The sequence below is a fragment of the Cucumis sativus genome, chromosome 7, assembly GCF_000004075.3.
Source record: "Cucumis sativus cultivar 9930 chromosome 7, Cucumber_9930_V3, whole genome shotgun sequence".
Lineage (NCBI taxonomy): Eukaryota > Viridiplantae > Streptophyta > Magnoliopsida > Cucurbitales > Cucurbitaceae > Cucumis > Cucumis sativus.
In genome coordinates this window covers 3,431,074-3,443,863 of record NC_026661.2, presented here as the reverse complement: position 1 = coordinate 3,443,863, position 12,790 = coordinate 3,431,074, and the positions used below count along the sequence as shown (strand labels likewise).

Below are 12,790 nucleotides of genomic sequence, written 5' to 3'. Positions count from 1 at the left end.
CACATTTTGACCCATTAAAAATACTAATAATGATTAAGTCAAATTGATTAAAAATATAATTATAGTGTGATTACAATCAAAATTGACTCGTTCACATATGTATGTATATCGTATATGTACTTCATACAATAAAATTTGGTATTTGTATCGTATACATACGTCAAAATAATTAATTAATTTAAGAGGTTGTTAGCAAGAAAAGAAAATAGTAATAATAATAATAATAATAATGAAATTAAAGGGGTGACTTCAATATATAATTGAAGAGAGGAATGAATGAGTCAAAGACTATAAAACAAGATTAGATTTCATTACTTTTGGCATTTAATCCTTCAATTGGTAGAGAAATATTCTACAACATACGTAGAAACCAAAGAAAGTAACTCAAAATAAGTAAACTTTTTGTCCTATTTTTCTGTGTAAAAAGCATCTTTATTATTTTGTAATCAATTAACTATTATATAAATCTGATCTTACTCTTTAATTAATAATTCATTTAAGATTAATTAATTAACCACCCTACAATTTTTTCTTATCTCAGTGACTGTTCCACTTGGAGGACCAAGATTTCCCATTTTGATCATCGCCTTTATAAAATCCGATTTGAAGAGATTGGGATTTTTACTGTAGGTCGTAACCAACGCATCTTGTGAACCACCATTGAAGAGTTCTTGGTCCGAATGAAACAAACCACGCTTATTAGTTAAGTCAACGTAATATTTGTTGTCAAACATGGTATTGGTTGAGTCAAGAGGGGCTAAGTTGCTGTCACCACCGTTAAATGGGCAGTTGGCTTGCCTCTGGGTGGCGAAGGTGGCATCAATATTGGTTTCATTGTAGATGCGAGTTCGGAAGAATTGACATTGGCCCATGCCTATGGTGTGAGCACCCGAGAGGGTTGTCATTTCACGGGGGGTGAAGCCTTGAGCGTTAAACATTGATATTAGTGTTGAGAGGCTAGAGGATGGTCCTGGAAGGTTGTTGTTTGCTCCGCTCTCGCTCGCTGTCCTCGAGTCCTTTCGACCAAGTGGTACAGCCCAATTTGGTCCTCCAAGCTACAAATTAAATTTTGTAAGATGGATAAAAAACCGTTAATTGCGAGTTGTTACAAAATCACATTTCTAAAAAATTACAAACACATCTTCGTTTATAATAAATTGTTTTCGTCCGGCATTATTGACAAAATTATACAATTGTTTCTTTCTTTGTAGAATGTACAAAATAGTATTATTTTCTCTTATTCTATCCATATATTGCATGAAAAATAATAAAGAAAAGGTCAACAATATATTAAACATTTCAAAAAATATATAACTATTTATTTTATAAAAAATACTTTTTCAATTTAATAAACAAAAATAGTCGTAATCTTATCTTACATAAAACAGTTTGCTATATATATATATATAAAGGGTACGTTCAAAATTAAAAAATAAAGATATGAATAGTACCAAAACGACCCCATCACGCGTGGCTAGAGCAAGAATATCAGCACATGAAACTGTTGCATTGCAAGCAGCTTCCACTTGAGTTTTAATGTCGTCAATTACTTCGAACCCTCTAGCCGAGTTTCTATTTGGAAATGCATTTTTTTCACCTCTAGCTGTTGGAGTATCATCAAGCAGTATAGAAGCATCACAACCCTGTATTAAAAAAAGATATTAGGAATCCATACACTTTCAAGCACATGTGTCTGATTCATTTAACCTATTCTTTTTTATATATATAGTCTTATTTGTTTACAATTCTGTTATTCATTTTTATTTTAAAAATAGTACTTTTCCACTTATATATTTATTTGTATTTTTTATATGCTTGCTATCAATATTTTTATATCCAAACCCAAATTCAAAAATTAAGAAATTTGTATATGTTTTTTTTAAAAAAAATTCTTCCTTAAAAAGTTTAACTAAAAATTCAAATTATTATTATTTTTTAAAAAGTAAACTATAATAAGAAAGTTTCTTTTTAAAAAAACAACAAACCTAAATATGTACTACAAAAATAAAAACAAAATCTTGTCTTCACCATCCAAAATCACTAGTCAAAACAAACTCATAAAAAAAACACACACACACACAGAAATAGGGTTTTAATCGTCGTACATTAACGAAGCAATCGTGGAAGAACAAACGAAGGATGGAAGCTCCAATACGTTTTTCTTTGTTAACAGCTTTAGTCATACCAGCACGAACAATAGATTCAAGTCTAGGACAACTTTTGGAGTAGAAGCCAGAGGAGAGTTGCCCATTGACAGAAAAAGCTAAAAGAGAAAGAACAATGAAAAGATGAGAAATAATAGACGCCATCAGGGAACAAAGATGAAGAACAGAGAATATGTAATATAAGAAGAAGGTTAGAGTGTGAGGATTATTTGGTCTGAGAGTTCGATGTATTTATAGAGAGCAGAAATAATATTCAAATCTTGATACAAACTCATATTATTATTATATATGAGTATTATTTGAAAGAAAGAATATAGTGTGTGCATGTGAGGGAGAGAGAGAGAGATAATGTGGGATTGTAAAAGGGTATAAAAATTCAAAGTTTGCTGCTAATAAAAACGCGGTTTTCTCCACTTCATAAAATTTGTTTGGTTGTGAGGGAAATAGCAGAATTTTTGGAGGTGAAAAACTATGAGTATCATCAAATCAAACAATCCAAGTTGGAGTCTTGACTTTTTCATTTTTTCCTTTTAACAAAGAGAAAGGTTTGAGTAGGAAGACCCCCCCTATTTGCCCAATCATGTAGAAACCTAACCATATATTTGTCAACTCAAAAATATAATTCATATAACCTAAAATAAATAGAGCATTATTATATTATCATCGTGATCGTGAGTAACACTTCGTAGCAAAAGATTCTACCATGCACCTAAATCTATTGTTAATAAACTTTTGAAATTTTACTGTATTTACAAATTCTTTTTTATTGTGTCATATTCTCTTGTTTACCTATTTGGTAACATATTGAAGCCATGACCTTTCAACTGATTTATATCAATAGTACTGATAATAATAATAAAAGCTTATGGGATAAAAGTATAGTCTGTAGGTTCTTAACTGCACTTAATTACTTATAAGCTAAACAATATAAATAATTAAGTTTCCATTAGTGAAATCAAATAACAAATTTAACAAACACTTGATTTAAATTATACTGAATACACCTTTGGACTTTGGCATAACTCAGCATTCCATACAGTATTTACATTTTTTCAAATATATAGTTTCTACATGTTAACTTCGTAATGATAAATAATAAATCTAAAAATTAAGTTATACAAGCCTATCTAAATCGTGATTTAAAAGAAGAAGAAACAAAATAACAACTAAAATTATCAATAAATTATAATAAATATTCAGTGTACAAAATAGATTAAAAAATGCATAAATTAAATATTAGATAATAGCATTACCATTTTAATGTACCCTAAGTTAGATTTGTTGGGCATGGACTATGTGATCAAATTAGGCAAAACAAGATCCATTGGAGTAGAGTGTTCCATTAACTCCATGCCTTATTTGGCCACCAGAGAGTTTGTACAATATCAATTCTATAATTTATTAACTCTTTATAGTTCTATGATGAGTTAGCAACTTGAGTTTTTATCCCAAACGTCTCCGAATTCTATCATTATTTCACTTGTGAAAGGTTTACAAATCGATATGAACATAATTTAAAAATAAGTTGATGAAGTTTAAATTGATCATCCCATCTCAATTGTGTACCAAAGGACTAATGTGGCGCTAAATATATTTATTAGTGTCATGATGTGTTTGTATATATATATATGTTATAAGTATAATAAGCATAGTTTAGAATTAGAATGCATATCATTTTTTTACATCGAAAATTAAATACTAACATCTTTATTTGAACAGAGAGAACATTTATGTTTGTTTGAGTTTTCCATATTTTCGTATATATTTTAAACCTTTCATCTTTATACAATATCACACTAACTTAAAATTTAAGAAAACTTTTTTAAATGTACCAAAGTTATATTTAATTGACATTTTCTCAAAATCCTATCACAAAAGATGTTGAATCAATGTCGATCCACGTACATTTAATTTATATATATTTTTAAAAAAGATCATAACGATATTTGATTAGAGAATATTAGAGAATGATTAACACAAGGAAGAAAAGAATTTTGGAGAGAGAGAATGAGAGGTTTTAATTGGGTGTTACGTGTTGACTTAGCTTGTTTCATGCACAAAAAACAAATTAAGTATCAAAGAAAGTGGCATTTAGAAAAAAAAAATGTAGGGACAAAATGAATAGTTTTAGTTCATAGAATCATATCCAATATGGGGTGGATTTGGATTATTATTATCATAATGTTGAAATATTGCATTATTTCTTACATTCATCATGGTTGTTTGACATGGAACTTTGTACATTGAAACAAGATGAACAAGATCTCACTTTTTAGACAAAAAAAACATTGCATATTATGGTAAGAAAAAATAGAGATCGTCATTGGGATTTTAATATACATACACATATCATTAGACAAGAACCCAAAAAGGTTTTGGGTTGTATACACCAGAAAGATTGTTTTGAAAGCTGTAAAATGAAGTTGTTTAAGGTGTTGGAGTTAAAGTTGAGTTGTGAAGTTTAAAGGTAATATGTAATATGTTGAAATTAAAAAAAAAAATGTTTTTATGGTGCTAAGTGTTGTTGTAAGGTAGAGTTTTCCAATCAATGTAAAAAAGAGGAAAAGAACAAAATAATTTTTTTTTATAACTGTGAAAAATTATAATAATAAACACAGTTGAAGTTGAGTTATTTAATACATAACTCATTAAATCATTTTACCAAACCAAACTGCGAGATTTTAATCATAGCTGAAGGAATGGGCCAAAATTTGCATTTGTTTTTTTTCCTAGTGGAGAAAATAAATTAAAATTATTATTACAACACTTATTGAAATGTAAATTTTGTGTTAATTATTAATTAACAATTTTATAAGGTTTAAAAAACTTGATCTCATGAGTGAAAGATAAGTTTAACGTCGTATCATCTAACACTCATCTTTTACTTAATTATTTGTGAGATTGTTACATGAAGAAAACTTAACCAAATAGAAATTATATTATTAATGATATTATCTTAAAATATCGAGATTGACTCAAAAGTTTAAACTAACGGGTGAATAAAAATTCGAGATCATATTTTTTAATAGGTTATATAATTCAAATCCTCCTAGCTACTTCTATTGTATAAAAAAATTAACGTGTCAAAGGGAACATGATTGAATGTAGTAGACGTAGATGGAAAGAATAATGTTATTTCTGATCATTGATTGGAGATTAAGGCAAAGACTTTATAGATGATTAAATAATATATATATAACATGCATACAGAAATCACATTAAAGTGGACCAAAATGCTCCCCATGAACAAAAAAGAAAAGAAAAAAAGTCAAAAATTGAAGCAAAGTCTTATTCAAATTATATCCAATTAGTATAGAGTGATCAGTTTGTATTGTGTCATTTTCCTTTTAGAAACCAACTAATTAAAATTATGGATGGAATTGGAAAGTGACAATTATATATAATCAGCTCTATACAATCCAATTTGTACCTAATCCATGTCTTTAAAATAAGTTGTGACATAGCAAACTAATTAGGTAAAAGGATGATTCTTTTCCTTCATTCCATTTAATATGAAGAAAAGTTGAATCACAATTTTTTTTCTTTCAAGAAAAATTCAAATTTAAAATTAAGTTAGATTTCCTTCTTGCTTTCTTATCAAGATTCCATGGAAGAGTTGAATTCTAAACTAAATTATATATATATAAAAAAAATTTAAAACTATATTTTTTTAATCTTCAAAACTGGACTTGGTTTTAAAAAATATCAGTAAGAATTAATAGATTAACAAATTTAAAATGGAAATAATTAAATTTATATAATTTATTTTAAAACCTTAGAAAAACTACAAATCAAACTATGAAAACTCGTTGATTGTTAAAATTTAAGCTTACAAGGGTCAATTATAAGTTTATCAAAACTCAATTTAAAGAACTTAAAAAGGAAAAGAAAAATCTTCTATTTGTTCTTAAAATTAATGTGAGAACACAGTAGGATGAATTTGAATTTGAGAAGAAAACAACCTAAAATTAGGAATAAAATCTTTACCAAATAGATTTTGATACTCTACATTTCAATTTTGTATTAAGTTAGATCAGAAACAATGAAAGTTTGTAATTTAAAACCTTATTATTTATTGATTGACAAATTCATGGGAGATGGATAGTGGATCGATAAAATAATTGAAGATTAGAATTATATATATATATGAGATGAAATATGACATTTTCTTTCCATTTCAAATCAAGTGAGATAATTTATTTTTTTAGTCTTTATAAACTCTTTTTTGTCATTTGACCATGCAACCATTGAATCTTTGGTTCCAACGGAATATAAAAAGATAAAAAATTGTCAATTAAATTTAAAAATATGAAATATACGAGAAGGTTAAGAGACGTATAAATATTCATCAAAAATAAAAATACAAACTTATATCAAATTGAATTGTATTTGTAATGGTATTTTTTTTTAATATAAGCATGTAAATTTTAAAATTATCATAATTTTTTTTGAAAGGCAAAAGTTAAGAAAAAATGTTGGAATCAAATTAATATATAATTATGGTTTTAGATTTTCACCTTCTTGTCTTCTATTTTCCTTTTTCTCTGCTCATTTATTTACGTGATTTTGAATGAAATAATTATAAATTGGTAAGATATATTTATTTAAATTTTGAACATAGAGGACACATTATATATAGAAGCTTGACCAATTCAAGAAAGTATTTGTTATTGAATATTTCAAACCACACTTCGATAAATTAAAAGGAAATTATATTGAAATCTTGAGAGATCCATTATTATTATTTTTATCATTTAGATATCATAAACATATGAACATAAGAGGACGCATAAAAACAATATGATATTGGGAAATTTTTATGAATTTATTAGTTTTCATAGGTTTTATTTAAAAATAGATTAAAAACTACTTTGTGTTTTTAACTTTCTTTCACAAAACTAACCGTTTGTCTCTAGAGTGTGTAACAAATAAATAGTCTTTTATACTTTCAATTTTTTTGAACCTGGTGTCAAGTTTTATTGTTTAGGTGTAGATTTTGTATTCTATAAAATGGTTGAGTCTCTAATTAGTTTGTTGTTTCATAGGTGGAAGAAGTTTTGTTAATTTTTCATACTAATTCCTATGACTTTTGTTGATAGGAATTTTCGATATAGATTTTTTAAAAGATGGTTTTCCTCTTTTAATTTCTATCATTTGCAGTATTATACTTTTAAAGAAAGTTACGTCTCTATAGCAAAAAATAAGATATTTAAAATATGTCACACATCTTTTCCATCTTATACATATAATACATTTTAGTGTATGAAGTGTATCAATTATATATTAAAAGTGTATCAAATGTATTCATACTTTTTTAAATATATTTCATACGTTCATCTTGTATTTTTATTTTTATTTTTGGAAAAATAACAAGTCTCCATTATCAACCTAATTTTTAAAACTTATTTGGTTGAAACAATCAATCATAAATTTGATGGAATTAGGTAAATACTAATAATAATAATTTTTGCATGAAAAAAAGGACACCAATTTGAATATATTTTTACAAAGAAAAAATGCTAAACAACTAAAATATATGTTTGCATTATGGATGTAAGATTAAAAAAAGAAAAGAGAAGAAGAAAAAATTGGATAGCAACGTCAGAGTCAAAGGCGAAACCATTATGGGCCAAACGGGTTTAGGGCGGACGGCTTGTTGATGGTCGCACGATTTTCCGGCTGTACATCGGTTACGGTGCTTATGCAATGCAACCCCAATTCAAGCATTCCAATGGATGACACCAATTAATCTCTTCTTTTTAGAATACCCAAATCATATGGTCACATTGAATCCTTTTTTGGTCGAATCTAAATTGGAGTTCGGTCAAATTTAGTTCCTATCATACAAGTTTAATTTAAACTTTAAAAAACTTTTGGTTGGAGTATTTTCTACGTTAAAATCATGAGTACTTATCTTTAAAACTCATGTTTATATCCTTGTTTTTCACCTACAACGATTTTTTATTTCCTTTCATGACACTGAGTTTTCTCTTTTCTTGTTTTATTTTACATAAAATAGGTTAGTTAATTAATATTGAGTTTAAAAAATTAAAATATAATATTTATTTTAATAGATTATTAATAATCTATTAAAATATTTATCTAACTTATTTTACAACAAAAAATTATTTAATGAATACAATTATTTATTTACACAAATTATTAATTAATTTGATGACAATAGATTAACTGCATTTAATTGTTAAACTAAGATTAATTAAATTTAGTTTGTACAAAGATTTATTTTTAAATAATAATAGTTTATTACTTTATTGTATTTTTAATAATCAAGCAATTATTTCTTAAGATTAGTTTTACTTTATATTACTTGGTTCATTCAAAACATATAATATGTATAAGATCTTTTTTTAGTAATTCTTTGTTGATATATCATACTCCTATCTCATTTTTTCATATAATATATTGTATTAAAATATATTTTCTTATAGTATTTAATTAAAATTGAAATTGCTAACGATAAACTTAATTAATTATAACCATGATTCAATATTAGATTATAATTAATATTAATTTCATTAAATATCTTGATGGATTAATTGTAATTATCATTTTTCTAAAGAAATAGTTATCAATTAGTTAATTTTCAAGTATTTATAGTTAAAATGATTCCTGAATCCAAATGAATTAATTTTTAGCAACATATTTTTTAATTAATTAATCTATTAAATTTATATAAGTCTTTTTCTGTTTAACTTCATAAAATAAATTCAAACATACATTTTTTTCATAAATTTTTTATAGATTTTTCATCCACCACCAACCGCCAAACACAGTTATCTTTGATTTCCAAAGATCTTATTCTATGTATTCCATTCTTGGATATATTTTATTTCTAGTCATCTATACAACCTTAAATCAAACGACCTTTAATAGTTTAACCAATTCCAAAAGTAGATTTATTAAAAAAGAATTAGTTCAACAAACATGGGTAAAGATTTAATGACATGGTTGAAACTTCAACTTTGAGAGGAAGTAATAGATATTGAATAAGAGTTAAGATAAGTTTAATTTTGATAAATAGATTTTGGAGGAAATATTTTAAACCTCCTACAAAGGTTAACCTATGCTTTTGACTAGTTATACTTTAAATTCAAAATAACATTTTTGGAGTAGGGAAGTTTAAACCCTTGAATCCCTTATTTCATATTACACTAAATTGAAATAATAAATAAATAACTCATGAATGAGTCAGCCATCTAATTTAAATTAGATGTGCTGTACTCATTTTTAGTAGTTATGTTATAGCTAATTATATATATATATAATTCACTAAGTGAAGCCTCAATTTCAAAACCCCATATTGAAGAAAAACTCAACCATTGATATAGAGTATGGGGTGGATCTGTCCATGGACTTATCCCTTGAGTCCAACTAATTTAATTTTGGGCTTAGTTATGTTTCTACTTAAATAAATAAATTTATATATATATATATATATATATATATATATATATAAATTCCTCCTCTAAATAAATAGATGTATATATATGTAGCTATGTGCACATGAAAATCTATACGATACATGAATACTATAAATTAATAATCAAAGAGAGTTTAGCCCGAAAACAGGCCACTGGTTAAAATCTATTGTCCATTCATACTGAATAAAACTATTAAGTTACCCTTCTATGATCACTATTTAAATAATGAAAATCAGCTTAATAATTAAGGTTGGTTATCAAAAAAAAAGAAAAGAAAAAGGCTTCACAATTAATGGTGATTTGAGGTCTAAGTCCAGCAGAATCGACAGATATCTAAGCCCAAGCATAAAAGCAACTTTATTTGGGCCAATCAGTATGTTACGCGAAGAAATAAGAAGTGATAGTAGGGACTCTGGAGCAAGAAAGTCATTTCATATCTAGAAATATATTTAGGACGTTGCTGCACTTATTCTAATAAAGGTTTGTTGGGTGAAAAATATTCTCTTAAAAAATTAAATTATTAGTATTTTTATAATTAGAATCTATAGATAAATAATGGCAACTATAGAAAAAAACTATTCTTGGTTGCTGGTAAACTCCTGTCAAAGGGAGACTCTATCACTTATATACTCTATAGCTAAATCTAAATTTAACTCTATCTTCAAATTCTATTAGGACTATAAAAAAAAGGCTAATGTAACATAGGTGCAACCTAGACTAAGGTGCATTTAATTATTGGCCTTTCAAATTTGGGGTGTTACAAAAAAGATTAAATGGCCTTTGGAAGTAATTGATGGAGACATATGGTTGTGTCGTCCATCCCAATTTGCCAATAGATAAATATGTGTCGTTTTACTAGAATATACAATCTTTCTATTCTATTCTATTCAACCACCAAAATCCCAAATCCACAACAATTCTATACCAATCCATATAAAGTTGGGTCCCAAACAATTATAAGAACCTAATCCTAATAGAATCTCACGATCCTAAGGATAAGGTTGCAAAAATTTCTCCCAAGTACCAACTACCCATTCAAGTGATTGAATGAATGCCATTTTTCTAATATATTTCTGTCCCATTCATCGAGCCACACGTTTCATAAGATGATTTATTAAATAGTTAAAGCATAGTGGATAAGTATAATGAACTGTAAAGTGGTATAAAGGAAAAATTTAACTTTCTCAAAAACAAAAAGAGAGAGAGAGAGAGAAGGAAAGTTTTACCATTTCAAAGGGAAGCCACGTCAATCTGGCACATAGGTTTACGGCAAAGGGAAGCCATCAATCAGTGGTCAATTCTACTAAATAGGAAGCGAAGTCGAAGAACATTTTATCACTTCATGTACAGAAGTAAATATTTGAATACTATTTTTATATTTCTACTTTTTGTTTTGATTCATTGTTGTATTTGTATTGCCAAAACAATCATCTTAGTTTAATTATTTTCATCCTTAAAAAAGAATAAAAACGAATGTGAACTTTAATAAAATGAATTATAGATGAAAATATAAGAATCGTAATGAACATTTTTCGAGTAAATAACCGAACAGAATTTAAATCAAAGTATAAGGATGAAAGTAGTATGTAAATAAAAAAAAGTCTATCATTAAGATAAATTATAAAAAATGCAGCTAACTATAGGTATTAAACTTTTATAAATTTTAAAAATACACTCAAGCTTTACAAAACAGTTTAAAAGTATCCCACATTCAGTTTTGAATGTATAAAAAGTTTCAAAAATACCATTAAACTAAAAAAAAAAAGTTAAAAATCTACCCTCACAATTAGTATCAACCGAATTAGTTAACTTCTCGTTGCAAAATAACTCTAAATTAAAATATCTCTATCATTAGTATAGTGATAAATTTATTTGAAGTTAAAACATCAATTAAAAAAATTACATTGACCTTGTTTGAAGGTTTTGTTCAAACAAAAAAGATTTTATTAAATGAAAAGATACTACGTGACAATGAGATTCACAAACTCGAAGGGGCTCAAGTTCTTAAAAAGGGAGTCGTTGTTTTTGGAAAAATCTAGATAACAAATGAATAAATTTAGAGTTGGAAAATACTGCTTGTAGGCTAAGAAAAAACTCAAAATTCAAATCATTACCAAGCACCATGAATATAATTTGTTTTAAAATTCATTATTTTCAAACTCAACAAAACTTTAAATAAATTTATAGCTATACTTAGGAGCGTAAGTCCAACCCGAATCACCCGACAACTCGAATTATCCAACTGATATTATATGAATTGGGTTGGATTAGCTTAAAATGTGGATTAGGTTGGGTTGAAAGTTGAAAAATTCGATTTAATCCAACCCAACTCGATTTAATAATATATATATAAATCTCGAGTCATCTCAATGTCACTAAAACCCTAGATCCGATAACTAAAGAAAGAATTCTTTACTCTCGAGACATCATAGGAAACAATGTATGCAAATCCAACCAATTCGAACATATGAATTGGATTGAGAATATCTCCAATCCAACCTAACTCGTTTACATCTGTAGATATACTAAACATAGAGATTTTTATTTGAATTATTTTTGCAACAAAATATTAAGGATTTTAATTTATATATTAGTAGTGAGCATTTTAAATATTTTTGAAATTTTTTAGTAAAATTAAATGTAATTTGAAAATAAAATTTGAAGGTTATTCATCCGAAACTAACTATAAAGATATTTTAATTTTTTTTAAAAGTTGGAGTGTTAAAATGGAATACTTTTTACAAGTTCATGGACAGTTTCTATAATTGAGCACTTTATCATTATCATCGGGCATTACATATAAGGTGGAAAAAAACTCTATATTCCGTTCTAGGAACGACTAAAAATAATGAAATGATGAATATATTTAAACTCTTTTTTAAAAAACAAAACGAATATATTAAAACTCCATAAATTCAAATTTAACCATCATTAAATTTCCAGGATCTTCATAATAACAATTCAATTGATAATGACATCACTAAACCATGACTCAAGCTGAGGTGTAAAAATATCACATCAAGTTGGGTACACAAAATCCCAAAACCAATTGATCAGAGAGGTGTTACGTTAGAACCATATCATTTCCGTTACATTCAGTCGCACGACTTTCACCTGTGTATGTGTGTATAATGTTGTCCTATCTTATCTCACTAAACATCGACAAAAACAAGGAGAAAAACA

General features: G+C 26.8%; 1 protein-coding gene across 1 annotated transcript; it reads right to left on the bottom strand.

Moving 5' to 3' along the window:
- Window positions 1–289: 289 nt before the first annotated feature.
- LOC101208932 (peroxidase P7) lies at window positions 290–2,377 on the bottom strand. The gene is made up of 3 exons (XM_004136784.3): window positions 2,106–2,377; window positions 1,452–1,643; window positions 290–1,055 (listed from the first exon to the last, which is right to left on the bottom strand). The coding sequence occupies exons 1-3, from the start codon at window positions 2,307–2,309 to the stop codon at window positions 507–509; spliced, it is 945 nt and encodes a 314-aa protein (XP_004136832.1). The 5' UTR covers window positions 2,310–2,377; the 3' UTR covers window positions 290–506.
- Between the last annotated feature and the right edge of the window lie 10,413 nt (window positions 2,378–12,790).

Coding starts and splice junctions, on each gene's coding strand:
- LOC101208932 (XM_004136784.3), bottom strand. CDS start 2,309: ATGGCGTCTATTATTTCTCATCTTTTCATTGTTCTTTCTCTTTTAGCT. Junction 1,644..2,105: donor TCCACGATTGCTTCGTTAAT/GTACGACGATTA, acceptor TTTTTAATACAG/GGTTGTGATGCTTCTATACT. Junction 1,056..1,451: donor CGCGTGATGGGGTCGTTTTG/GTACTATTCATA, acceptor TTTAATTTGTAG/CTTGGAGGACCAAATTGGGC.